Below are 24,904 nucleotides of genomic sequence, written 5' to 3'. Positions count from 1 at the left end.
GTGGACGTACCGCCGAATTGCTCAACACGTGGGGCATGAGGTCTCCACAGTACATCGATGTTGTCGCCAGTGGTCGGCGGAAGGTGCACGTGCCCGTCGACCTGGGACCGGACCGCAGCGACGCACGGATGCACGCCAAGACCGTAGGATCCTACGCAGTGCCGTAGGGGACCGCACCGCCACTTCCCAGCAAATTAGGGACACTGTTGCTCCTGGGGTATCGGCGAGGACCATTCGCAACCGTCTCCATGAAGCTGGGCTACCGTCCCGCACACCGTTAGGCCGTCTTCCGCTCACGCCCCAACATCGTGCAGCCCGCATCCAGTGGTGTCGTGACAGGCGTGAATGGAGGGACGAATGGAGACGTGACGTCTTCAGCGATGAGAGTCGCTTCTGCCTTGGTGCCAATGATGGTCGTATGCGTGTTTGGCGCCGTGCAGGTGAGCGCCACAATCAGGACTGCATACGACTGAGGCACACAGGGCCAACACCCGGCATCATGGTGTGGGGAGCGATCTCCTGCACCGGCCGTACAACTCTGGTGATCGTCGAGGGGACATTGAATAGTGCACGGTGCATCCAAACCGTCATCGAACCCATCGTTCTACCATTCCTAGACCGGCAAGGGAACTTGCTGTTCCAACAGGACAATGCACGTCCGCATGTATCGCGTGCCACCCAACGTGCTCTAGAAGGTGTAAGTCAACTACCCTGGCCAGCAAGATCTCCGGATCTGTCCCCCATTGAGCATGTTTGGGACTGGATGAAGCGTCGTCTCACGCGGTCTGCACGTCCAGCACGAACGCTGGTCCAACTGAGGCGCCAGGTGGAAATGGCATGGCAAGCCGTTCCACAGGACTACATCCAGCATCTCTACAATCGTCTCCATGGGAGAATAGCAGCCTGCATTGCTGCGAAAGGTGGATATACACTGTACTAGTGCCGACATTGTGCATGCTCTGTTGCCTGTGTCTATGTGCCTGTGGTTCTGTCAGTGTGATCATGTGATGTATCTGACCCCAGGAATGTGTCAATAAAGTTTCCCCTTCCTGGGACAATGAATTCACGGTGTTCTTATTTCAATTTCCAGGAGTGTAGTTTCCATAACGAAATTCTTATCTCGAAATACGACAGAAAATCCAAAGTGATTCCCATCGCATCTAAAGTATACTATCAGAGAGAACAATCCGAAATTTCTTCACCAAAGAAAATAAGACCATATTGCAAAATTCCAAACAGAATTACTACCAAGAGGAGAAATTTAGAAGTACACATTCTCAGTGGAGTGAAGAAATTTAAATCAGCCTATAAAGACAATTCTTCTGGTCGAGACTGCATATCAGTATGCTCATGAAATAGCTCCATTTCAGTAAAAATAGATAACCGCTTGCTCTGCTAAAATCAGGAAAGTTGCAAAAAAACACAAGAAAGGAAGTAAAAGTAATGCGCTGAATTACACACCCATATCAATGACATCGATTTGAGTTGGATTTTGAAACATACTGTGTTTCACTTTATAAAAAACCTCGAATAAACGATCTGTTTACACATAAACAGCACGGATACAGAAACCCATGGACTCAGGAAATGTCGTTCTTGTGAAAGACAACTGGCTCTTTATTCCACGAAGTAATGAGTGTCATAGACAGAGGATCACTATTTGATTCTGTTACGTCCAATATAATTGATAATGAACCTAAACTGGAAAAATATTTACTGACACAATTGTGTTAAATTCGACCAATTCTATGCCTTTAGATAAATATTAACAACAATGCAGAAAAACAATGCTTCTTAAAGTGTCCTCCAAAATTAATCAATTAATACAATAGAAATTAAAATACTTCTTCAGAAAATTTATTGTTACAAGAAGAGCTATTCATGAACACTGTAGTAAACAACACAGTCTTGCAAATAATCAATATGTGGAAAACGAATAATGAAGTCCATTGCTGCACAATGAAAGTGGTAGAACAAAAGTTTAAGTTCCGACTAGCCACTAAGGAGCACACTCGTTGTGAATGCTAAGTCCGAGACAGAGTCGTCAAAGCAGAGGCAGGTTGCTGCGGTCTTGCTGACGTCCGAAGCCTCCAATCTCATTGGGGAAAGGTCCCACTGGGACTACTGCTGAGCTACTGGCGGTTGAATGGAGTCCTCCAAGGTTGGCGCCTGATCATTGTCAACTGCTGGCACCGTGATTTCTGGAACAAATAGTGGTGTCAGATTTTCAGGCGGTTGTGGCGTTCCCTGCCATGGGCAAAGCTAGTGGCGCCTGTGTGTGGACCCATCAGTGCACTATATTTCTACCATGGGCCTTCCTAGGAGGCGCTGAACGGTGCATGGTACCCATGTGGCCAGCCTCAGGTACATAGATTTGACCAGATCAGGTCTGGCAGGGCATACCTGTGACGTTGCGGGTGGAGGGACGATGTGATGGGTGTCCATGTAGTTTCTTGGCTCGTGACACCCCTTTGTGAAGGTGTCCCAGGTAGGACAGAAAAACGGAGAGTGCATCAGTTACTGAGTGATGCTGGTAGATTTTAGACATCTGAGTTTTGAAAATTCTTACAAAACGTTCCGCCAGGCAGTTGCTGAGTGGAATGAGGCTGTATGGGTGAATGTGATTCTGTTAACTTTACAAAATTCCTGGAACTCTGTGAATGTAAATTGGGGACCGTTATCTGTTGCTATAGTTTGCAGGAGGCCCTCTAAGAAAAATCTTCTGGCTAAAGTCTGGATGATTACAGTGGAAGTGATGGAGGGCATCCGTGAGACAAATGGGTATCTAGAGCCTGCATCTACCACAATGAGCCAAGAGGCTCCCAGAAAGGGACCAGCGAAATCCACATGAATCCTTGACCAAGGGTTGAGGTGGATGGGCATAGGAAATATCAATGGGCAGGGGCTGCTTGCTTGGATTGGCAAGTGGTATAAGTGGAAACCACGTTTGCGATGGCTGTATCCATTCTCCACCAGTTCATATGCTGTCTGGCCGTTTTGGGAGAACTGCCCCCGCCCTCTTCCCCAGCGCCTCTAGTGAAGGAGTTCCAGGACGATCTGTTGGAGCAAGTTGAGGATCATGATATGTGTTCACCCATTTTCCCCTTGGAGAACTACTACTGCCTGTTGTGTAGAGACCCCAGAACGTCTAAAGTTGTGGGTTCTGTAGTTCCCTTCTGTTGGCTGGCTATCCAAATTGCATACAACTGAAGACCTTGCAGAAGGCTGGGGACTGAGCTGCACGGTACTTCATGGTGTTGGCATCCAGAGGGAGGTTGTCAATAATTTCCTCCACTGTTACATCCAGGTGGAAGCAGATCTCTGGACCCTCATCGAAGGCAGGATCCACTCCTACAGGTAAACGGGAGAGAAGGTATGCATTAGCATGTTGTGTTATCGAACAAAACTGGTTGTCGTATGTGTAACTTGATTAAAAGAAGGCCCATCATTGCAAGCATCAAGCAGCGCTGGTGGGAAGAGCTGCCAAAGAGCGCAGGTACGGTAGGAGCAGCTCGTGGTTTGCGAGGTGTGTGAACTAACGATCATAGATGTAGTCATGGAATTTCTTTAGGGCGAATATGATGGCAAGGGCCTCCTTCCCTATATGGCTTTCTGTGTATGACTCAGTGTCTTTGAAACGAAGGATGTATGGCGATCAGCCCTGTTCACAATGTGTGAGAGCGCGGCTCCCACTATGTAATCAGATGTATCAATTGCGAGGATCAACAGCTTTCTTGGATCATACGCTGTTAGGCAGGTAGGTTTGAGGAGAGCCTGCTTCAAACTGTGGATGTCTCTATCACAATGGTTTACTCATTTCCATGGTACATTTCTTTGTAAGAGCTGATGTAACTGTTTTGCTGTGGCTGCTGCCTCGTGAAGGAGTTGGCTGTAACAATTTATTTGACCTATGATCTGCGTCAGTTGAGATATGTTCTGGGGGGTAGGCAGCTTTTGGACCACCTCCACGCAAGTTGTGATGGGCGGATACCTGAATCACTGCATATTTGTCGCAAACACTTCACTTGATTTACAAACAGTTAACATTTGTCCAAGTTGTAATGTAAATTAACTTCTTGAAAAATAGTAAATAATTCTGCTAAATTATCAGTGAGGTCACTGTAGTTTTCTCCACCTTCAAAATATTATCCAGATACTTGGCCATGCCGGGAACTTGCCCATTTAACTGTTCCAGATATCTTTGGAATATGGATGGTGCGCAGGAATACCGAAAGGCAATCGATTATACCGAAAAGTCCAGACAGCATATTGATCGCCAGTAGTTTCTTAGAAGCAGTTTTCGAGGGGGAGTTGCAGATAGACGTCCTTTAAGCCAGTCTTGGCGAACATTCTACCCCGGTGAGACGAGTTATAAAATCTTGCACTTTGGGTATTGGATATGAGTCGGTGACTGTTTGTGCCTTGATTATGGCTTGAAAGTCCCCACAGACATTGATCGCCTCTTTGGGTTTCTCGACAAAGACGATGGGGTTGCCCATCTACTGCTGGGCATTGGGGCAGAAACTTGTCCTCTTGCCATCGTTGAAGCTTGGCACGGAGCTTGTCCCACAGAATGAGTGGAACATTATGCGCTTTACAGAAGATGCGAATGTGTGCCTCAAAGCTTTTTCTCCTCATCTTATTTGGTAAAAAAGTTGTGGAGTACAACTGACTGAAATGTTGTACCTGCAGTGGTCTATTCACTGTATGCACTGTTGGTGCTCGGTCGTGTATCTCTAAGCCCAGGGCATGAAAGGGTTCCATATCCAGCAAATTACAAGTGTTTGGGGTAGCAACAACCAGGATGTGAGCCGTAATTGTTTTGTCCTTATAATTTACATATCCGTGGAAAAACCTGTCACTGAGATTACATCATTGCGGAAACTCTTTGAAGGGGTGGAAAAATGATGCAAAGATGGTGCTCCCACTTTTTTGTACGTGTACCAGTCAGTTAGAGTGACGGCTGGACTGATGTTGGTTTGTAACAACACTGCCACCACGCCAATTTTAACCCCCAATTTCAAACGCGTGGCCAAAGTGTTTAGAAAGAACTCCATGAATGCTGCGTCGGGATCTTCTCTCTGTCTGATCCTGGGACTCCGCGAATCGTACCGCTTGAATATTATCCACATTCATGTGTGACGAGGAGTGGCAGACCTCCGCTTTTCGTCCGGTTTTGTCGCAAAACCTACATCTCACGCACTGAAGACTGCTGGCGAGGGTGTTGTATGAAACATTGTGGCCTGTGAAATGCCTGCTTGTAGAATGGCCATTGGGGTCCATGGGCGGGCTTGACCAGATTGGACGTGAACCCCAAGGCAGGATCCTGCAGGATCGCTGAATATGTGACTGACTGTTCATATGCATTAATAACCGGGAGACACACATCAAGTGATGGGTCCTTGCTTAAAGAGATTGTGTCGCAGTGTCTCGTCAGGAGCGTGCACTAAAACCAAAACCATGTCTCTGACTAGCGAAGAAGCACAACATTGTCCATTGTAGACGTGAATTTACAGTCTCTTGACAGTCCCTGTAGCCTGGCAATCCATACGCGATACGACTTACGTGCTATCTTCTAACAGTTAAAATACTTACACCTCACGGCTGCGATGTAGATCTGGGAATAAAAATGCAGTAAACTCTATCCATGAGCGTATTGTCCACAGCCATAATATATATATATATATATATATATATATATATATATATATATATATATATATGAAGTTAAAAATATTTCAGATGCTGAAATTTTCCTTGACTGGTCGTCGATTAACGATAATGCCACTTTGCAACACTAATGTAATAAACAATGTGCTGCTCGAATACCTCAACGCTGGATTGTAATATTTCGGTAGATGCTATAGTCATGTGGTTTCTGTTAGTGTCGAACTACGTCTGAAAAGCAAAATCGTGTTGTGCTGACTTGTACAGCAGAAACTGGAAGTAACACACATAGTCGAAGGAGGCAGTATTAATACGCAGAATTTGGCACTAATTTTTTTAAAAAAATGTTCAAATGTGTATGAAAATCTAAGGCACTAAACTGCTGAGGTCATCGGTCTCTAGACTTATACACTACTTAAACTAACTTAAACTGCCTTATGCTAAGAACAACACACACACCCATGCCAGAAGGAGCACTCGAACCTCTGGCGGGAGGGGCAGCGCAATCCGTGACGTAAGGCCTCAAACCGCGCGGTCACTCCTAATTTACAATGCGGATGAAACTACGCTTTGTGATATTTGGCAAAACAAAGACAAAATAATTCAATTTTCTAACAGTTCTGATGCCTCAAAAGGCTTATCAAATCGAAAGGCTATTAAAATGCCTACCTACGTAGAACTGGATAAAGCCACGTTGGAATGACTTCAGCAGAAAAGAGTAGAGGGCACACAAGTATGGGATGTTTTACAATCTCTATAGCCTCTCTGTATAACCTTTCAAGGTATCCGCTTGTGGCTGCCAGTACTTGAAACCTACAAAAATAAATGTGATGGATTCCTGGCTGCAAAGCACATTCCGCAACAGCTGATCTGTCACTCTCCCCTCTTCTGAGGCCATACAGATCTTAAAACACCCCAGTAATTTCATTAGGAAGGAGGAGGGCGTAAAATTGAATAACATGTGGATTCTGGTGCTGAAGAAGATGTGTGCTAATCTTCAACCACGGGATGATAGCAACAGCGGACGACGGCAGTCGACAACGGCCAATTGGCCTCGTGCATTCAAAACGTGTGACGTCATACCGCTGCGCGGAAGCTGAATTTTGCGGTAGTCTGTAGCGATACAGGCTGTGAATCGGACTTTGAAAGAAGCTGGGATAAACCTTGAAAATGTTCTTCGCAGATGGGGACGAAATGTTAAGTTTTAAGGTGAAATACACTACTCGCGATTACAATTGCTACACCACAAAGATGACGTGGTACAGACACGAAATTTAACCGATAGGAAGAAGACGCTGTGATATGCAAATGATTAGCTTTTCAGAGCATTCACATAAGGTTGGCGCCGGTGGCGACACCTACAACGTGCTGACATGAGGAAAGTTTCCAACCGATTTCTCATACACAAACAGCAGTTGACCGGCGTAGCCTCATAAAACGTTGTTGTGATGTCTCGTGTAAGGAGGAGAAATGCCACCATCACGTTTCCGACTTTGATTAAGGTCGGATTGTAGCCTATCGCGATTGCGGTTTATCGTATCGCGACATTACTGCTCGAGTTGGTCGAGATCCAATCACTGTAAGCAGAATATGGAATCGGTGGGTTCAGGAGGGTAATATGGAACGCCGTGCTGGATCCCAACGGCCTCGTATCACTACTAGGCGAGATGACAGGCATCTTATCAGCATGGCTGTAACGGATCGTGCAGCCACGTCTCGACCCTACGTCAACAGATGGGGATGTTTGCAAGACAATATCCATCTGCACGAAGAGTTCGACGACATTTTCAGCAGCGTGGACTATCAGCTCGGAGACAATGGCTGCGGTTACCCTTGAAGCTGCATCACACACGGGAGCGCCTGAGATGGTGTACTCAACGACGAACCTGGGTGCATGAATGGCAAAACGTCATTTTTTCGGATGAATCCAGGTTCTGTTTACAGCATCATGATGGTCGTATCCGTGTTTGGCGACATCACAGTGAACGCACATTGGAAGCGTGTATTCGTCATCGCCATACTGGCGTATCACCCGGCGTGATGGTATGGGGTGCCACTGATTACACGTCTCGGTCACCTCTTGTTCGCATTGACGGCACTCTGAATAGTGGACGTTACATTTCAGTTGTTACTACCCGTGGCTCTACCCTCATTCGATCTCTGCGAAACCCTACACTTCAGTAGGATAATGCACGACTGCATGTTGCAGGTCCTGTACGGGCCTTTCTGGATACAGAAAATGTTCGACTGCTGCCCTGGCCAGCACCTTCTCCAGATCTCTCACCAATTGAAAACGTCTGGTCAATGGTGGACGAGCAGCTGGCTCGTCGCAATACGCCAGTCACTACTCTTGATGAATTGTGGTATCGTGTTGAAGCTGCATGGGCAGCTGTACCTGTACACAACATCCAAGGTCTGTTTGACTCAATGCCCAGGCGTATCAAGGCCGTTATTACGGCCAGAGGTGGTTGTTCTGGGTACTGATTTCTCAGGATCTATGCACTCAAATTACGTGAAAATGTAATCACATGACAGTTCTAGTATAATATATTTGTCCAATAATACCCGTTTATCATCTGCATTTCTTCTTGATGTAGCAATTTTAATGGCCAGTAGTGTACATTCGACCACGGCATAATAAGTCGGAACATTTTGTTATTGTAAGTAATGTATTCTGACACATAATACTATCAATGAAGCAGAATTTATTATAAATATTACCAAAGTTATTTTAATTATGACATTTTAATTAATTTTTGCTCTAGTATACTGCCGTGTACTTTAATTGCGAGTTATCCGGGGAACTTGGTTATCCGCGGTTTTTAAGTCTCCAATTACCGCGGGCAATCGAGAGTTCAAAAATGGCTTTAAGCACTATGGGGCTTAACATCGGAGGTCAACAGTCACATAGACTTAGAACTACTTAAACCTAACTAAGCTAAAGACATCACACACATCCACGCCCGAGGCAGGATTCGAACCTGAGACCGTAGCAGCAGCGCGGTTCCAGACTGAAGCGCCTAGAACCGCTCCGCCACAGCGGCTGGCTGTAGCAAGCGAGTGTACATTGTATTTTGAAACACTAGCCTTGAGGATATCTATCATAGGGGAGGGCTTGGGGCTCTGCTTTTCATGGCGTAATTGTTTCACTAATTGCCACATTACAGGACCAGTATGACCCAGGACGAAACGGCGACACTGCGTGTCACCTGTCACCTCACAGCTTCAGAAGTGCTGTTCCAGTCGGCCGACGTAGCCGTCCCATGGTTGCGCTTTGCGATGAAAGTGTGGGGACAGTTGCGTGTATTCCGTGCACCAGTGCACCGTGCACCAGTGGTGCAAACTAGGATATAACGTCCATCCTCACCACCAACATCTCACTGGTCTGCTGTTTCTGCTGGAGGAGGATCAGTACAGTGCGTGTGATGTCCACTGTTTCTGGTCGAGGTACCTTGTAGAATGGACTATCACTAGGTCACTTTCTACAACAACGCTTGTAAAACACAAACTCGTCGCCATTATTATGCCTGACAAAACTGATACATGGAGCCGCTATTTCTGAATCAAGTACCTCCTCAGTTTGTTCCGCTTACCAACAGCGCTCGCCAGACTGGATGGTCACCCATCCATGTGCTAGCCCAGCCCGACAGTGCTTAAACGTCGGTAATCTAACGGGAACCGCTGCTACCACTGCGGCATGGCCGTTAGCCATGATGTGTACTACATGCTTTAGAAAACAAACGATTAACAGAATGAGATTTTCACCCTGCAGCGGAGTGTGCGCTGATATGAAACTTCCTGGCAGATTAAAACTGTGTGCCCGACCGAGACTCGAACTCGGGACCTTTGCCTTTCGCGGGCAAGTGCTCTACCATCTGAGCTACCGAAGCACGACTCACGCCCGCTACTCGCAATTCCACTGCCGACTATTCATACTTAGTTCAGTATCGAGTTGTTGATCGTGTCGTTTGCTGTGTACGTCCATTCTAGATCTGTTTCAAACCTTTTTTTTGAACTCTGAACTTCTGGTTCTTTTCGTATCCTATTCAGCGTCCACGACCGGCAATTAAAATGTATTTTACAATTACGTAAATTACATAAAATTACGTGATATGTAATACATACATTTTTTCGCGTAACAAAACAGCATATCAACTTACTTCACTAATTCGATAAACAAGAGAAGAAATGAAACTTCCTGGCAGATTAAAACTGTGTGCCCGACCGAGACTCGAACTCGGGACCTCGCCTTTCGCGAGCAAGTGCTCTACCATCTGAGCTACCGAAGCACTATTCGGTCGGGCACACAGTTTTAATCTGCCAGAAAGTTTCTTATCAGCGCACACTCCGCTGCAGAGTGAAAATCTCATTCTGGAAACCTCCCCCAGGCTGTGGCTAAGCCATGTCTCCGCAGTATCCTTTCTTTCAGGAGTGCTAGTTCTGCAAGGTTCGCAGGAGAGCTTCTGTAAAGTTTGGAAGGTAGGAGACGGATACTGGCAGAATTAAAGCTGTGAGTACCGGGCGTGCGTCGTTGTGATTCGGTGGCTCAGATGGTAGAGCACTTGCCCGCGAAAGGCAAAGGTCCCTAGTTCCAGTCTCGGTCGGGCACACAGTTTTAATCTGCCAGGAAGTTTCATATCAGCGCACACTCCGCTGCAGAGTGAAAATTTCATTCTGGAAACATCCCCCAGGCTGTGGCTAAGCCATGTCTCCGCAATATCCTTTCTTTCAGGAGTGCTAGTTCTGCAAGGTTCGCAGGAGAGCTTCTGTAAAGTTTGGAAGGTAGGAGACGAGATACTAGCAGAAGTAAAGCTGTGAGTACCGGGCGTGAGTCGTGCTTCGGTAACTCAGATGGTAGAGCACTTGCCCGCGAAAGGCAAAGGTCCCGAGTTCGAGTCTCGGTCGGGCACACAGTTTTAATCTGCCAGGAAGTTTCAAACGATTAACAGTTTAGCAGAAGCACACAAAGTAGGTACTAGTGACATCATGTACATCTGTATGTAAGAAAGGTTTATGGAGTAGCTTTCTCGTTCATAAATCGCATTTAAAGGTTGGCTATTTGTGAGAAGACCGTGATGTGCTTCGATTAAGAAAGAGAAATGTCTGCCATGACTTGTCGAAATTCGACAGCAGCAGGATCATGGTCCTTCCAGGCCATGATTTATAATTCAGGGACATTGCTGCTCACGTTGATCGGTGTACAGCGACTGGCATACGAACATGGGATCGATGTGTCCAGGAGGGTCACACTCGACTGCTTGCAGCACCTCACGGTCCCACGCGACTGGCGCCCGACAGGGTAGATGATTATTCGCTCGACCGTGCACTGTAGTACAGTCACATACCTTGAGCCAAGAAGTAGACTTGTTTGCAGCAAGACAAGTACTCATACAGAAAGTGAGACAACATCCAGAGCACTGTAACGTATCTTTCCTTTCTGGCAGATAAAAGGGAAAGAAAGAAATTTCGTTAAAAATATGCAATGCACGTATAAAGGCTAACTTCGGGAAAGACACTCTACAAATGCGATGGCACGATGTGGTTTGTAGTATTACACTCTAACAATACCACCACATGCAAAGCAGATTAAAATCAGATTAATAATGTTGCTTACGCAACATATGTTCGCTTTATCGGGAAACAACAAAGTTATTGACTGTGGATGGTATCGTCAGAATTGAAATAATGAGGTCACTGGCACTTATCTTGAATGGATTCCCACATAGATTTCGTCGAAGTCGTTATGTCTCATCTTGTTGATTCTAGGGTGATTCCACTTTGACTGCTAGAAGGTCCAGATCTGTATTTTAGCAATATTTGAAGACCTAAGAAACACGTTTTTTCAGGAAATTCTTAATGATCAAACAATCCCAGATCAGAACAATGGTATGGTAGAAGTAATTTGGACTTGGTGTTCACGATCCACATTTTTATTAAACTTCTTGTAAATTCACATATACTTCTTCTTAATTGTCACAAAATCAAGAAAGCAGTTTTGTATCATCTTCATAAATTTAGTTTCCACTTAACCAAACACAAGACTTTACTGTTGTTTTACAAAGCGAAATAACAACCTAACTTCTGCAAAGACAAACAAAATGGTTCAAATGGCTCTGAGCACTATGGGACTTAACGTCTATGGTCATCAGTCCCCTAGAACTTAGAACTACTAAAACCTAACTAACCTAAGGACAACACACAACACCCAGCCATTACGAGGCAGAGAAAATCCCTGACCCCGCCGGGAATCGAACCCGGGAACCCGGGCTCGGGAGGCGAGAACGCTACCGCACGACCACGAGATGCGGGCAAAGATAAACAAAGACTGCTCTGTGCGAATTCGCGCCAAAACGGTTACAAGTAAGTCAAAGATTATGACAGTCTCAGAGAAATGAGTACACACAAGAACCACATCACTGTAATATATCGATACATCGGAGTACCTATACATTAATAAAACCAAATGTGAATGTTGTCACAAAAATATGTCTGTTACTTCGCAGAAAAGAAGTACGATATTACTGGCATCGAGAACTGGGGTTGGAGTGCCGCACTGGTCACGTAAATAAAGAACCATTACAACACGTATCGAGATACAATCAAACTTTCTAGTGTACTGAATCACCGTCATTTAAATTCTTAAGCCGTCACACATCATGACCTTTTCATGTATCGGGCCCTGGTGGCTATTGAGCAACATCAATATCTGAACGCTCGTTGACCGTCAAAACACACTGTAAGCAGCAAAACTAAATAAAAATACACACCATGAGGGAATTATCCCAATGGGACGGGAATCGGTAGGCGTGGCGTACAAATACAGACAAACAAACGACTACAATATCAGAAAAAATAGGTTCTTTATTCAAGAAAAAGAGCTTCACAAATTGAGCAAGTCAATAACGTATCGCTCCACTTCTGGAACCTAATGCAAGCAGTTATTTGGCTTGAAATTGATTGTCAGAGTTGTTTGATGTCCTCCTAAAGAGTATCGTGCCAAATTCTGTCCAATTGATGCGTCATATCGTCAAAATCTCTAGCTTGTTTGAGGGTCCTGCCCATAATGCTCCAAAGCTCTCAATTGGGGAAAGATATGGCGGTGTTGCTGGCCAAGGTAGGTTTGGCAAGCCTGAAGACAAGCAGTAGACGCATTCGTCGTGTGCGGGCGTGCATTATCCAACAAAAATGTAAGCCCAGGATGACTTGCCATGAAGAACGTAGATGTAGAGTATTGTCGACGTTCAGCTGTAAGGCTGGTGCGGATGGCGACCAAAGGGGTCCTGCTATTAAATGAAATGGTACCTCAGTATATCACTCCTGGTTTTTTGGGTCGTATGGCTTTGCTTTCCCACCGCTGTCTGCGGCGTCTCCCGTAATGTCTTCGGACTGGAATCTCATTGATTGGAGTAGAATTGTCTTCAGTCATGATGCCGCTTCGAACTGAGCCCCGATGATCAACGAAGACGTGCCTGGAGAAACCCTGAACAGCAGTGGGATACCAACCTGGCTATCACCCGCCATACGGACCAACAACCTGGAGTGATGGCCTGGTGTGCGATTTCCCCTTTGTTTGTCATCCGCGTCACCATCGCAACATATATATACGTCGGCGATATTCTACGACCCGTTTTGTTGCCGTTCATAGCAAGCCCTCCTGGTCTTGCATTTCAGCAAGATACCGTGCTCCCACAAACGACGAGAATTTATACTGCTTGTCGTTATACTTGCCAAATCCTACCTCGACCAGCAAGGTCTCCCGATCTGAGAACGTTTCAGGAGGATATCTAGTAAATCTGTCTACAATGCCAAGCCGAATGACTGCTTGCATTAGGGCCAGAGGTGGACCAGTGCGTTATTGACTTACTCAACTTATGAAGCTCTTTCTCTTGAATAAATCATCCAATTGTTTCTCAAATTGTAGTAATCCGTATGTCTGTAAATATATACCACATCTACCGATTTCCGTTCCTTTCGGATAATTTCTTCGTGGTGCGTCGTTTTTTGTCTTAGTGTGTACTATACTGACTTACACGTAAAAAGTGGTAATGAATGTTAATTCGGACTTCGTAAAAATGGGTTTGCAAGTTCGACTTGCGGAGAATAAAACAGTTAAACGACACGACGTGACAAGCAAACGGTCGTTCCGCCTTCAAATAAAGTGCGCACAATCTCCTGATGTATACAAATGAAAAGTATAGGCTCATCAAATAAACTTAATCTGGTAGTAGCAAAAGGTTTCTACAATATCTACAGACACCACTATTCGTGAATAAAATTATCACTATTCGATAACTAAGATATTACACAGGAATGACGACACGTACCTCATAATGCATCGAGTGACAGAAAGTCTGTTCTTCAATCAAAGATATGATATATACATTTTGCTATTTGTTAGTTTCTTACAGGTTGATGGTTTATTCGTAAAAATAATGAAAAACATATTTTTATATCATAAGCTTCAGTACCACGTACCTACAGCACGGCTACTGTTGCATTGGTTTCCTTGAAGCGACAGCGGAGAGAGGCGATCCGAAACTGGTCCGTCCGTAGCAACACTGGAACATGAGACACACAACGTCGTCTGTTCACACGAATCCCACATCTGCGTACGACATTACGACAAACGTGGTGGCTACGCAGAGAAGGAACGTTGACACTTTGCATTCGTCATCGCCATACGGGCCTAGCACCAAGCATGGTGGTGTGGGGTGCCGTAGGGTAGGTACTGTGGACAGCAGCCGTCACATTTACAATGTGTTGAAGCCGTCGCCTGCATCCTGCCTACCATCTTTGTGGTGATATTTTTCATGAAGATATCGCAAGACCACATGTCGACCGTGTTGTCCTCACTCATTTCGGTAGAATGGGTGTTCCACTGTTGTCATACGCACCTGTCACAGTCATTGAAAATGTCCTGTAATTGCTGCAGAAAGACTGATACGCCACCGCTCGCCACCGCCTCCGAATGATTAACTGAGTCGTGTACTCTATACTGAACGGTGAATTTACTTTCAAAACTGTTTTTTAGAATTTACTTTATTTACTAGCGATTCATCAAGAACATTAACACATTTAATCACACTATGTGAGCATAGAAGTAGTTGCCAATGGTTAACTGATGAAAACCAATCAAATATCTTTCAACAAATGGAAATTTTATTCCCAGAAGCCTTTTTTTAAAAACAGATTTAAAATTATAATCAGAAAGCACCCTCTAAATATCAAGTTACAATTTATTCAGAGGCGGAAAGAACAAATTTTTGACTGTATGAGCTTTCGGGCGAGAACCTTGCCGCTCCCTTGTGACACGCCCGTAGTCACGACCGCTCACAACAACCTCTGAAAGACTACACTGGTGCAAATCTGCAACACACCAAATTACTTGAAACTAAAAAATTTTAACAACTCACACAATCACATAACTATGCATCCCGTAGGAGGGATGGGAATGGCACAAAACACTAACATTAAAAGATTAATTTGCCACCAAAGGTGCAACTTGATTTTAAAAAAAAATCGTAAGGTGGAAGGGTGGCAACTTTATATACTAAAATGACCATTCAAATAAAAACCCATGAAATGCAGTCTTACATAAAATGTACAAGGTTGGCCACACATGCTCTACATTACACATGTACCGTCTCTCAAGATGAGAGGCAAGAGAAAAACATATTTCAGGAATTCGGCCGTTACACATCAAGCAATAAATTAGTTAACATCGAATCCGACAAACATGACAGAGGCAGCTATTAACGTACGGCAGATTGACAGGGAGATTAGCGAACAACCCGAACCGCAGGTTGCTCTAACCCGCTCCTACTACCAAATTCATAAATAACCACCTTCCCGCGGGTGGGCAAACAGAGAAGAATGGTGGGACGACCCCAAAACAAAGCGACTGGTGACCACCCCAAGAAAACAAGTAGAATTTAACAAGTATATGAACTAACATATCTCCAATCACTCAACTTCTAATAAACTGCGATTTCTGGCAAAGACCTGGCGCAGCACCCCCAAAACGCTCTCCCGAACCGTCCGCTGCCAGCGGCTTCAACGGACGTAGGAAGGGGCGCCGATCTCCCGTCTCATGGCGTTGCAGCTCGCACTGGCCTGACAGATGTCGCGGGTTGACTCCTGTTGCTCTCGTGTCGGCCGCGAAGCCACGTCCCCTTTCTATACGCCGCGGCCCACTGGACTCACGTGGCGACCTCACACGCGTCGACGCTCAAGGCGGACAAGTCATCTTGTGTTTGTTTCAGTGCACGACCGACCAACCGATCGATCCAATCGCCAATGACCATTACCTGAGCAACTCGAGCAGACTGGTGGTCTAACGCGCAGACTCAGGTGCAGTAACTCAGCCCCGACCGGGCGACCACTAGCTGAGTTCTGTTACTGGCGGAGTGGCAAGACTCTCATTTTGCCGGCTTTAAAGTTTGATCCAAACGACAGACATACTAGCACTCCGAACGACGGACACACACTAACTGCCGCACAAATGCGAACGAGAGACAGACCAGCAACTGGTGACAAGTGACTAACCATATAACCGACTGGCGAGCTTAAATGCACGTGAACTGACAAACTTTCCCCTTTCCCAGCAGAGGGAGACACCAAAGCTGCGCTTGCCACAGCGGCACCACCGCCAGAAACAGAGGGCGACTGCTTTACACTACGCGCTGGGGCGCGCTCTTCAAAACAGCAATTTTTACCACAGCTCATGCATCTACATAATTACTCTGCAATTCACATTTAAGTGCCTCATCGAACCACTTTGCGCTACTTCTCTACCGTTCTACTCTCGAACAGCGCGCGCTAAAAACGAACACTTACAGCCGGTCGGGGTGGCCGAGAGGTACTAGGCGCTACAGTTTGGAACCGCGTGACCGCTGCGGTCGCAGGTTCGAAGCCTGCCTCGGGCGTGGATGTTTGTGATGTACTTAGGTTAGTTAGGTTTAAGTAGTTCTAAGTTCTAGGGGACTGATGACCTCAGAAATTAAGTCCAATGGTGCTCAGAGCCTTTTGAACCGTTTTTTGAACACTTACATCTATCCGTGATGGTTCTGATTTCTCTTGTTCTATGACCTTTTCTCCCAATGTATATGGTCACCAACAAAATATTTACTCATTATGAGAAGAAAGTTGCTGATGGAATTTCATGAGAAGATCCTGCCGCAACAAAAAACGCCCAGTATTTCATATATTACATCCGTGGAACTCTCTCCCTTATTTCGCAATAATACAAAACCTGCTGCCCTTCTTTGCACTTTTCGACATCTATCCAATCTAATATCGATCCAACATCGCGCGGCAGTACTCTAGAAGGGGGCAGACAACCATAGTGTAAGCAGTCTCCTTAGCAGACCTGTTGCATTTCCTTTCTGCCAGGAAATCGTTGTCTTCGTATACTTTCTTCGCCGCCTTATCTATGTGATCGTCATCATTTAAGTTCTTCGTAATTGCAATCCCTAAGTAGCCCCCATGAACCATGGACCTTGCCGTTGGTGGGGAGGCTTGTGTGCCTCGGCGATACAGATAGCCGTACCGTAGGTGCAACCACAACGGAGGGGTATCTGTTGAGAGGCCAGACGAACGTGTGGTTCTTGAAGAGGGGCAGCAGGCGTTTCAGTAGTTGCAGGGGCAACAGTCTGGATGATTGACTGGTCTGGCCTTGTAACACTAACCAAAACGGCCTTGCTGTGCTGGTACTGCGAACGGCTGTAAGCAAGGGGAAACTACAGCCGTAATTTTTCCCGAGGGCATGCAGCTTTACTGTATGTTTAAATGATGATGGCATCCTCTTGGGTAAAACATTCCGGGGGTAAAAGAGTCCCCCATTCGGATCTCCGGGCGGGGACTACTCAAGAGGATGTCGTTATCAGAAGAAAGAAAACTGGCGTTCTACGGATCGGAGCGTGGAATGTCAGATCCCTTAATCGGGCAGGTAGATTAGAAAATTTAAAAAGGGAAATGGATAGGTTAAAGTTAGATATAGTGGGAATTAGTGATGTTCGGTGGCTGGAGGAACAAGACTTCTGGTCAGGTGACTACAGGGATATAAACACAAAATCAAATAGGGATAATGCAGGAGCAGGTTTAATAATGAATAGGAAAATAGGAGTGCGGGTAAGCTACTACAAACAACAATGTGAACGCATTATTTTGGCCAAGATAAATACGAAGTCCACGTCAACCACAGTAGTACAACTTTATATGCCATTAGCTCTGCAGATGACGAAGAACTTGAAGAAATGAATGATGAAATAAAAGAAATTATTCGGATAGTGAAGGGAGATGGAAATTTAATAGTCATGGGTGACTGGAATTCGTCAGTAGGAAAAGGGAAAGAGGAAACGTAGTAGATGAATATGGATTGGGGCTAAGAAATGAAAGAGGAAGCCGCCTGGTAGAATTTTGCACAGAGCATAACTTAATCATAGCTGACACTTGATTTAAGAAACTTGAAAGAAGGCTGTATACATGGAAGAACCCTGGAGATACTAAAAGGTATCAGACAGATTATATAATGGTAAGACGGAGATTTAGGAACCAGGTTTTAAATTGTAAGACATTTTCAGGGACAGATGTGGACTCTGACCACAATTTATTGGTTATGAACTGTAGATTAAATCTGAAAAAACTGCAAAAAGGTGGGAATTTAAGGGGATGGGACCTGGATAAACTGACTAAAACAGAGGTTGTACAGAGTTTCAGGGGGAGCATAAGGGAACAATTGACAAGAATGGGGGAAAGAAATACAGTAGAAAAGGAATGGGTATCTTTGAGGGATGAAGTGGTGAAGGCAGCAGAGGATCAAGTAGGTTAAAGGACGAGGGCTAGTAGAAATCCTTGGGTAACAGAAGAATATTAAATTTAATTGATGAAAGGAGAAAATATAAAAAATGCAGTAAATGAAGCAGGCAAAAAGAAATACAAACTGTCTCAAAAATGAGATCGACAGGAAGTGCAAAATGGCTAAGCAGGGATGGCTAGAGGAAAAATGTAAGGATGTAGAGGCTTATCTCATTAGGGGTAAGATACATACTGCCTACAGGAAAATTAAAGAGACTTTGGAGATAAGAGAACCACTTGTATGAACATCAAGAGCTCAGATGGAAACCCAGTTCTAAGCAAAGAAGGGAAAGCAGGAAGGTGGAAGGAGTATAAGGAGGGTCTATACAAGGCGATGTTTTTGTGGACAATATTACGGAAATGGAAGAGGATGTAGATGAAGATGAAATGGGAAATATGATACTGCGTGAAGAGTTTGACAGAGCACTGAAAGACCTGAGTCGCAAGAAAGCTCCGGGAGTAGACAACATCCCATTAGAACTTCTGACAGCCAGTGCTGACAAAACTCTACCATCTGGTGAGCAAGATGTATGAGACCGGCGAAAAACCGTCAGACTTCAAGAAGAATATAACAATTCCAATTCCAAAGAAAGCCGGTGTTGACAGATGTGAAAATTACCGAACTATCAGTTTAATAAGTCACGGCTGCAAAATACTAACGCGAATTCTTTACAGACGAATGGAAAAACTATTAGAAGCTGAACTCGGGAAAGATCAGTTTGTATTCCGTAGAAATATTGGAACACGTGAGGCAATACTGACCCTACGACTTATCTTAGAAGCTAATTAAGGAAAGGCAAACCTACGTTCCTAGCGTTTGTAGACTTAGAGAAAGCTTTTGACAATGTTGACTGGAATACTCTCTTTCAAATTCTAAAGGTGGCAGGGGTAAAATACAGGGAGCGAAAAGCTATTTACAATTTGTACAGAAACCAGATGGCATTTGTAAGAGTCGAGGGACATGAAAGGGAAGCAGTGGTTGGGAAGGGAGTGAGACAGGGTTGTAGCCTCTCCCCGATGTTGTTCAATCTGTATATTGAGCATGCAGTAAAGGAAACAAAAGAAAAATTCGGAGTAGGTATTAAAATCCAGGGAGAAGAAATAAAAACTTTAAGGTTCGCCGATGGCATTGTAATTCTGTCAGAGACAGCAAAGGACCTGGAAGAGCAGTTGACCGGAATCGATAGTGTCTTGAAAGGAGGATATAAGATGAACATCAACAAAAGCAAGACGAGGATAATGGAATGTAGTCGAATTAAGTCGGGTGATGCTGACGGAATTAGATTAGGAAATGAGACGCTTAAAGTAGTAAAGGAGTTCTGCTGTTTGGGGAGCAAAATAACTGATGATGGTCGAAGTAGAGAGGATATAAAATGTAGACTAGCAATGGCAAGGAAAGCGTTTCTGAAGAAGAGAAATTTGTTAACATCGAGAATAGATTTAAGTGGCAGGAAGTCGTTTCTGAAAGTATTTGTATGGAGTGTAGCCATGTATGGAAGTGAAACATGGCGGATAAATAGTTTGGACAAGAAGAGAATAGAAGCTTTGTAAATTTGGTGCTACAGAGGAATGCTGAAGATTAGATGGGTAGATCACATAACTAATGAGGAAGTATTGAATAGGATTGGGGAGAAGAGAAGTCTGTGGCGCAACTTGACTAGAAGAAGGGATCGGTTGGCAGGACATATTCTGAGGCATCAAGGGATCACCAGTTTAGTATTTGAGGGCAGCGAGATGAATACACCAAGCAGATTCAGAAGGATGTAGGTTGCGGTAGTTACTGGGAGATGAAGAAGCTTGCACAGGATAGAGTAGCATTGAGAGTTGGATCAAACCAGTCTCAGCACTGAAGACCACAACAACAACAACAATAAGCATTTACAGACCTTAGAGTTGCGTGCCGGCCGTGGTGACCGAGCGGTTCTAGGCGCTTCAGTCCGGAAGCGCGACTGCTACGGTCGCAGGTTAGAATCCTGCCTCGGGCATGGATGTGTGTGATGTCCTTAGGTTAGTTAGGTTTAAGTAGTTCTAAGTTGTAGGTGACTGATGACCTCAGATGTTAAGTCCCATAGTGCTCAGAGCCATTTGAACCATTTTAGAGTTGTGTGATTCTGCGTGTAACCGAAATGTAGCTGACTGCTTTTAGTACTCATGTGGATGGCTTCACACATTTCAATATTTGTAGTCAACTGCGACTTTTAGCACCGTGCAGATGTCTTGTCTAAATCGTTTTGTAATTTTTTTGATCATGTGCGAACATTACAAGACGGCAAATGACAGTATCATCTGCAAACAACGTAAGAGGTCTGCTCAGATTGTCTCCTAAAACTTTTATATAGATCAGGATGGGCAGACGGACTATAACACTTTATTGGGGAAAGCTATACATTACTTAGGTTTCACTGCATGGCTTTCCACCAATTTCTACAAACTGTGGCCTTTCCAACAGAAAATCACAAATCCAATCGCACAACTGAGATGATACTTCATAGACACGCTATTTGATTAAAAGCCGCTTGTGGAGAACTGTATCGAAAGCCTTCTGGAAATCTAAAAATAATGCAATCTATTTGGCATGCCCTGTCGATAGCAATTATTACTTAGCGAGAATCCGTGTTGAGTATTTGGCAATAAATAATCATTTTTTTCTAGGTGATCCATATTGTTCGATCACAGCACATATGCCAGAACCTACTGCAAATCGATGTTAGTGATATAGGTCTGCAATTCAGCGGATTAATGTTATTTCCTTTTTTGGGTACTGATGCGACTTGTGTACGTTTCCAGTCTTTATGTACGGATCTTTCGACGGGCGAGCGGTTGTGTGTGATTGCTAAGTATTGAGCTATTGTATTAGCATACTCTCAAAGGAACCTGACTGGTACACAACATGGACCGGGGGCCTTGCCATTATTGAGTAATTTAAGCTATTTCGCTACACCGAGGATATCTACTTCTAAGTTACATATGTTGGCATTTGTTGGCATTTGTTCTAGAGTCGAAGTGTGGATATTTATTTCGTCTTCTTTGGCGCAGGAATTTCGGAAGACTGCATTTAGTAAGTTGCTTTAGTGGCATTGTCATCGATAACATCACCATTGTTATCGCAGGTGTTGATTGTGAGTTTTTGCTGGCGTATTTTACGTAGACCATAATTTCATTGGATTTTCTGCCAGATTTCGAGAAAAAGTTTGGTTGTGGAAACTATTATAAGTATCTCGCATTAACGTGCGCGATAAAAGTCGAGCTTCTGTTAAACTTCGCGAATCTAGGGGGAGTCTGCGTTCTTTGAAATTTGGCACGCAAAATTTCGTTGCTTCTGCAACAGTGTTCTGATGTGTTTTGTGTACCATGAAGGATCATTACCATTTCTTATTCGTTTATTTGGTACATATCTCTCAACTGCCATCGACATTAGTTCTTTGAATTTAAACCATATCTGGTCTATGCTTACACAGATTGGAAGAAGTGGAGAATGTCTCTTAGGAAAGCCCCAAGCGAATTTTCATCTGCTTTTTTTAAATAGATGTATTTTGCTTTATTTTTGGTGGGTTTGGATGATGGGTATTCAATCTCCTTGCAACAACCTGTTCTCACTAATCTCTGCAATCATGATAATGTTCCCTATTTGATCAGGCTCGTTTGTTGCAAAGAGATCAAGTATGGTTTCGCAACCACTTACACTTCCGGTAGGCTCTTGAACAAATAGCTCAAAATAATTTTCTGAGAACGCTTTCAGAACGATTTCGGAAGACGTTTTATGCCCACCGCTGACTTTAAACATTTGTTTTCGCCAATTTATTGAGCGTAGATTGAAGTCACCACCAACTGCAATTGTATGAGTGGGGTACCTATTTCAAAAGAGTCTTGAGTTTTCTTTGAACTGTTCAGAAGCTAAATTATCGGAGTTGGTAGAAGGATGTCGGTAGAAGAAACCAATTATTAATTTATTCTGCTTGTCAAGTGGAACCTCTACCTATACTAACTAACAGGAACTACAAAGTAAGCTACTTCTGATAAAAATAAAATTCCTGCACCAACTGTATTTAATCTATCCTTTCTGAACACGGTTAGGTCCTTTGCCAAAATTTCGGCTAACCTTTCTGTACGTATAACTATTTGAGCTTGAGTGCTTTCTATTAGCGCTTGGAGTAGGGCTGTTGATAAAGTATCAATATTTTTTCCAAAAAAATATTAGAAATATTGGCGATAACTTTCTCACCGACATGTCGATATTTCGATATCGAAATGATGATATCGAGTGACGATATTTTTATTTTATATTATATGTTTTCACAATTTTTGGTAAATATTTGAAACTGTTCTTTAGAAATTCTAGTAGAACATAATTTTACTTTCAGTGTGTGAAGGAGTGTTACTACTTTTCGAGGCTTTCATCACATCCAGTTTTCTCTTTGACTGTGTGAAGCAAGTATAGATGTCACAAAGAAAAAGTCGGATTGACTAGGCGATGACGATGTGAATGGAATAACAATATATCCGATGTGTAGAAATAGCACAGAAGTTGCTTAAAAACAATTTTTAACGCAACTAGTATGCTATTTATTTACATCGGCATTCTTCAAAAACAATTGCTGAAGCTAGTGAATAAAAATGCTAAGTTTGGTCTTAGCGGAGGGGACATGCTGATGCTGATGTAATCGGCGCTACCAATGGAAACTGCAGCGTGTAAATTCACCACGCAATTTTGAGATTAAAACCGCTCGTTCCCAGGCGTTTGCAGAAAAAAAAAAATAAACAACCAGAGAAGACGACATGCAGTGTTCCAGATAAATCCGATATGTTACAGAACCGAATTATCAGACACCTTTCATTGAGCCACTTACTTGTAGTTACCATTGTTAGCAAAGTGGTTATCGCCAAGTTTGAACGTGCATCGTTTTCTTCTCACTTCTTGCTCTGAGGGTGATAGGCAGGCTGCTAGCTTCTTGATGTGCAGAAAAAATGGTTCAAATGGCTCTGAGCACTATGGGACTTAACATCTGAGGTGATAAGTCCCCTAGAACTTAGAACTACTTAAACCTAACTAAGGACATCACACACATCCATGCCCGAGGCAGGATTCGAACCTGCGACCGTAGCAGTCACGCGGTTCCGGACTGAGCGCTAGAACCGCTAGACCACGGCGGCCGGCTGTCCTCTTCTACCTCACTTTCATTGGCACCACTCAGTAACAGAGGAGGGGGGGGGGGGGAGAGGCACCTCACTTCAGAGTCATACATTGTTCACACTAATGTTACGAGTGAAGATCATGCGAAGCTTTACTCTTTTCTTTTTGAATACATACTTCATTGTGAAAGGAGGACTCGAACCTGCGACAGCAGCAGTCGCGCGGTTCCAGACTGAAGCACCTAGAACCGCTCGGCCACACTGGCCGGCGATGTAAAGAATATTTAATAATAAAGCAATACTTAAATATACAGCTCTAAAACAGGCGGTATATTTACAATGTGCAGCCGATCTTTTTTTGGTCGGTACGATGGCATCTTTTCTGACAATATATCGATATATCAATATTTTTTTCGATACACCTTCGGCCTTTTTCAAATATCGATAGATCCTTTTCCGATATTTTTAAAAACTTGGAGCTATGGCTCTTTTCCAACACAGCTACGACAGTTTACAACTGTAAGCCGACTGTTGATGGGTCGACGTTCGTGTGTTTGTCCTGAACCCTTTTAGGCTGACGCCCTTCCTGTAGTTTCCCGAGACCTCTAACCTAAGAAACCGCCCAGGAACCTCCACACAGCTACCGCTACCCGTGTAGCCGCTTCCTGTGTATGACGTTTCGCTGTCTGTCATTCGAGCTCGGTTACAGCTGTTGTTAGTGCCAGAAGTGGCAATTCAATGTAATAAATTTTGCACCCTGTATACTTTCGAATTACCTACAAATATAATCGTGTATTCGTCAACCTGCGTTGATATGTAGAATGACTTAAATCGTCGTCCGATAGTCGAGCAGTGCGTGTACTTGAGCCACTAAGTAGTGCAGTGTTGCAAAGTAAAGGCCCGGCCTTGCCTGCTGTTTACTGGGCAACGGCGACAGCCAAGGGTCAGCGTCTGTGGCAGGCGCAGCGGCGTCTCGGCGCCAGGAATAGACGGGCGGACACGGCGGCGGCGGCGGAGACGACGGAGGCGGCGTCGGCAGTACAGGCCGGGCGGCCGCCACGGGAAGACAAGCAGTCAGCGGCAGAAGCAGCAGCCAGCACGGCGAACCCGTACCCCATCAGCATGGGCGTGCACGACGGACCAGCCATCGTGTCCGTCGAGTTTGAGGTCTTCGGACAGGTGCAAGGTACGCTGGCCGCAGGCTGGAGGAGGTGACCCTCCCTGCGCCGCGAGCGACGAGAACAGCACGTGT

General features: G+C 44.5%; 1 protein-coding gene across 1 annotated transcript in view; it reads left to right on the top strand.

Annotated features, from left to right (window-relative positions):
• Positions 1–24,668: 24,668 nt before the first annotated feature.
• LOC126279058 (acylphosphatase-2) overlaps positions 24,669–24,904 on the top strand; it is a 132,745-nt gene continuing 132,509 nt past the window's right edge. The window contains exon 1 of the mRNA XM_049979489.1: positions 24,669–24,838. Within this exon, the coding sequence (XP_049835446.1) occupies positions 24,775–24,838 (64 nt within the window). The 5' untranslated portion in view covers positions 24,669–24,774. The remainder of the gene's footprint in view (positions 24,839–24,904) is intronic.

The sequence above is a fragment of the Schistocerca gregaria genome, chromosome 6 (genome assembly GCF_023897955.1).
Source record: "Schistocerca gregaria isolate iqSchGreg1 chromosome 6, iqSchGreg1.2, whole genome shotgun sequence".
NCBI lineage: Eukaryota > Metazoa > Arthropoda > Insecta > Orthoptera > Acrididae > Schistocerca > Schistocerca gregaria.
Note: the sequence above shows the minus strand (reverse complement) of the source record. Positions and strands in the feature narration are given on the sequence as shown.